Source organism: Phalaenopsis equestris, unplaced genomic scaffold, assembly GCF_001263595.1.
Source record: "Phalaenopsis equestris unplaced genomic scaffold, ASM126359v1 Scaffold197370, whole genome shotgun sequence".
Lineage (NCBI taxonomy): Eukaryota > Viridiplantae > Streptophyta > Magnoliopsida > Asparagales > Orchidaceae > Phalaenopsis > Phalaenopsis equestris.
In genome coordinates this window covers 1-2,053 of record NW_018217319.1, presented here as the reverse complement: position 1 = coordinate 2,053, position 2,053 = coordinate 1, and the positions used below count along the sequence as shown (strand labels likewise).

The 2,053-nt window shown below is 40.6% G+C and overlaps 1 protein-coding gene across 1 annotated transcript; it reads left to right on the top strand.

Moving 5' to 3' along the window:
- The first annotated feature begins 80 nt into the window (after nt 1–80).
- On the top strand, nt 81–1,885 carry LOC110035340. Its single transcript, XM_020739572.1, has one exon. It carries the CDS (start codon nt 769–771, stop codon nt 1,630–1,632), a length of 864 nt encoding a protein of 287 aa, XP_020595231.1. The 5' UTR covers nt 81–768; the 3' UTR covers nt 1,633–1,885.
- Nucleotides 1,886–2,053: the final 168 nt, after the last annotated feature.

Below are 2,053 nucleotides of genomic sequence, written 5' to 3'. Positions count from 1 at the left end.
AGCTGACTGTTTTATCTTTCATACGTATCTGAATCTGGAAAGCTGCTTCTTTGAGACTAGAAATTGCTTTATCATCACTACTGTTTGAGCTCGAGGCTCGATTTGGGTTGAGGAGAGTGACCCGACGAGCCTTTGATGTTTTCCCACTGGAATCTATCCTTGGATTGAATTGGATCTTTGTTTGACCGTGCATGTGGGCTTCGCTCGGTAAAGTTCGATCTTTGAAGTTACTTGTGGAGGTTCCTTCTATCAGTTGGCGTAGTTATTTAAGTAGATGTTGTGGATGTAGCTAACTTACAGAAACTAGTGCCTGTTTGTCTGCTTTCCTCTTCGTTTGCTCTCTCTCTTTCTTCATCATCCTCCCGTCGCTTCCAATTCCCTGATCCCGTGTTGGTTTCTAGTTGGAATTAGGTTAGCACTGGGGAAGGTGGGATCTTGTGATTTTTGTTGAATCAGAGGCGAAAGTTCGCAGCTTTCTTCGAATTCTATCGAAATCTTCTTGGTTCATGGGCTCTGCTAGCCACTACTGCAATTTTGGAAAAGAGATCTACATGGCGAATTAGGGTTTCTGCGTTTCTGTTCCCAATTAGAAACACATGAATAGTTCTCTCCTCCGTTCTTCATGGGTTCTTCAATTTCTCCGTTCCTTCGGTTACAGTACTTGATTTCTTCTTCCGGGCAAGATCATAGTTGATATTTCTCCTTTTCTTCTGTTTTCACCCAATTCTATCCACCCAAATCCCCCAATTTGATCCCGGTGACATCAGGATGAGGGATTTCCCTTCCTGTTTCGGTGAAAGCGGAGTTCAAGTTTCAGATGCCTCATCTAATTCCAGCAAAACTTCTCAGAATCTAGTTACCTGCATCTACAGCACTCATCTCTGTGGCACCTCTTGTATGATCTCCATCACATGGAGCAAGAACATAATGGGCCAGTGTCTCAGCATCGGAGTTGATGATTCGAACAACCAATCTCTCTGCAAGGTGGATATAAAGCCATGGCTGTTCTCCAAAAGAAAAGGTTCCAAGAGCACTGAAGCGGACAACACCAAGGTAGATGTCTTCTGGGATCTCTCTAATGCAAAGTTTGGCTCTGGACCTGAACCAGTAGAAGGATTCTATGTTGCAGTTCTTTTTGATTTTCACATAGTTCTTCTTCTTGGTGATCTACTCAAAGAGGCATATCGAAAGACCAATGCAGGTCCACCTCCTCATAATGCCACCTTCATAGCCAAGAAGGAACACATATTTGGTAAGAAGATATACTGCACAAAGGCTCAATTCTGCGACAGAGGTCAAGCTCATGATTTGATGATAGAATGTGAGACAATTGGGTTGAAGGATCCATGCCTTGTGATCCGCGTTGATAAGAAGAGGGTGATGGTGGTGAAGAGGCTCCTATGGAAATTTAGAGGAAATCAGACAATTCTTGTTGATGGATTGCCTGTTGAGGTGTTCTGGGATGTGCACAACTGGCTTTTTGATTCATCCATGGGAAATGCAGTCTTTATGTTCCAAACATGTGCTTCAAATGAGAAATCTTTGATGTGGGGTTCCTCCCAAATGTTGACTGAACCTCAGCTCTGGCGACTAGGGTTTTCGTTGATTTTGTATGCTTGGAAGAGTGAATAGGTTTGTCTGTGCATGGCTTATAGAGTTTTCGCACCAAAAAGAATCCAATGGTGTGTCATTTCTCTTAATATTGTGAGCAAAATTTTCATTAAGCTTAGACTTTTACTCCTTGTTCTTCAGTATATTTGGTTATATTGAACTATATAAAGTATGGAAAAATCGTGTTGTGCGTGTGCTTTAGCTTAAATTTGGAGTAGATCTAATCTTGTAATTTAGATTTTCTGAAGAATGAAGGAGATAAAGTTTAAAATAATTTTAATTAGTTTTATTTCACATTTTTTCTTAATTTTTGTGGCTTTTTTTCTCTTCTCTTGATTCTGCTGTTTTTCACTTCCTCATCTAAAAAATCTGTGTGGATTTGTATTCTTTTTTATTGCCCTTCAAGGTAATCAGTTTTAAGATTAGAAGTTGTCCATGCGGA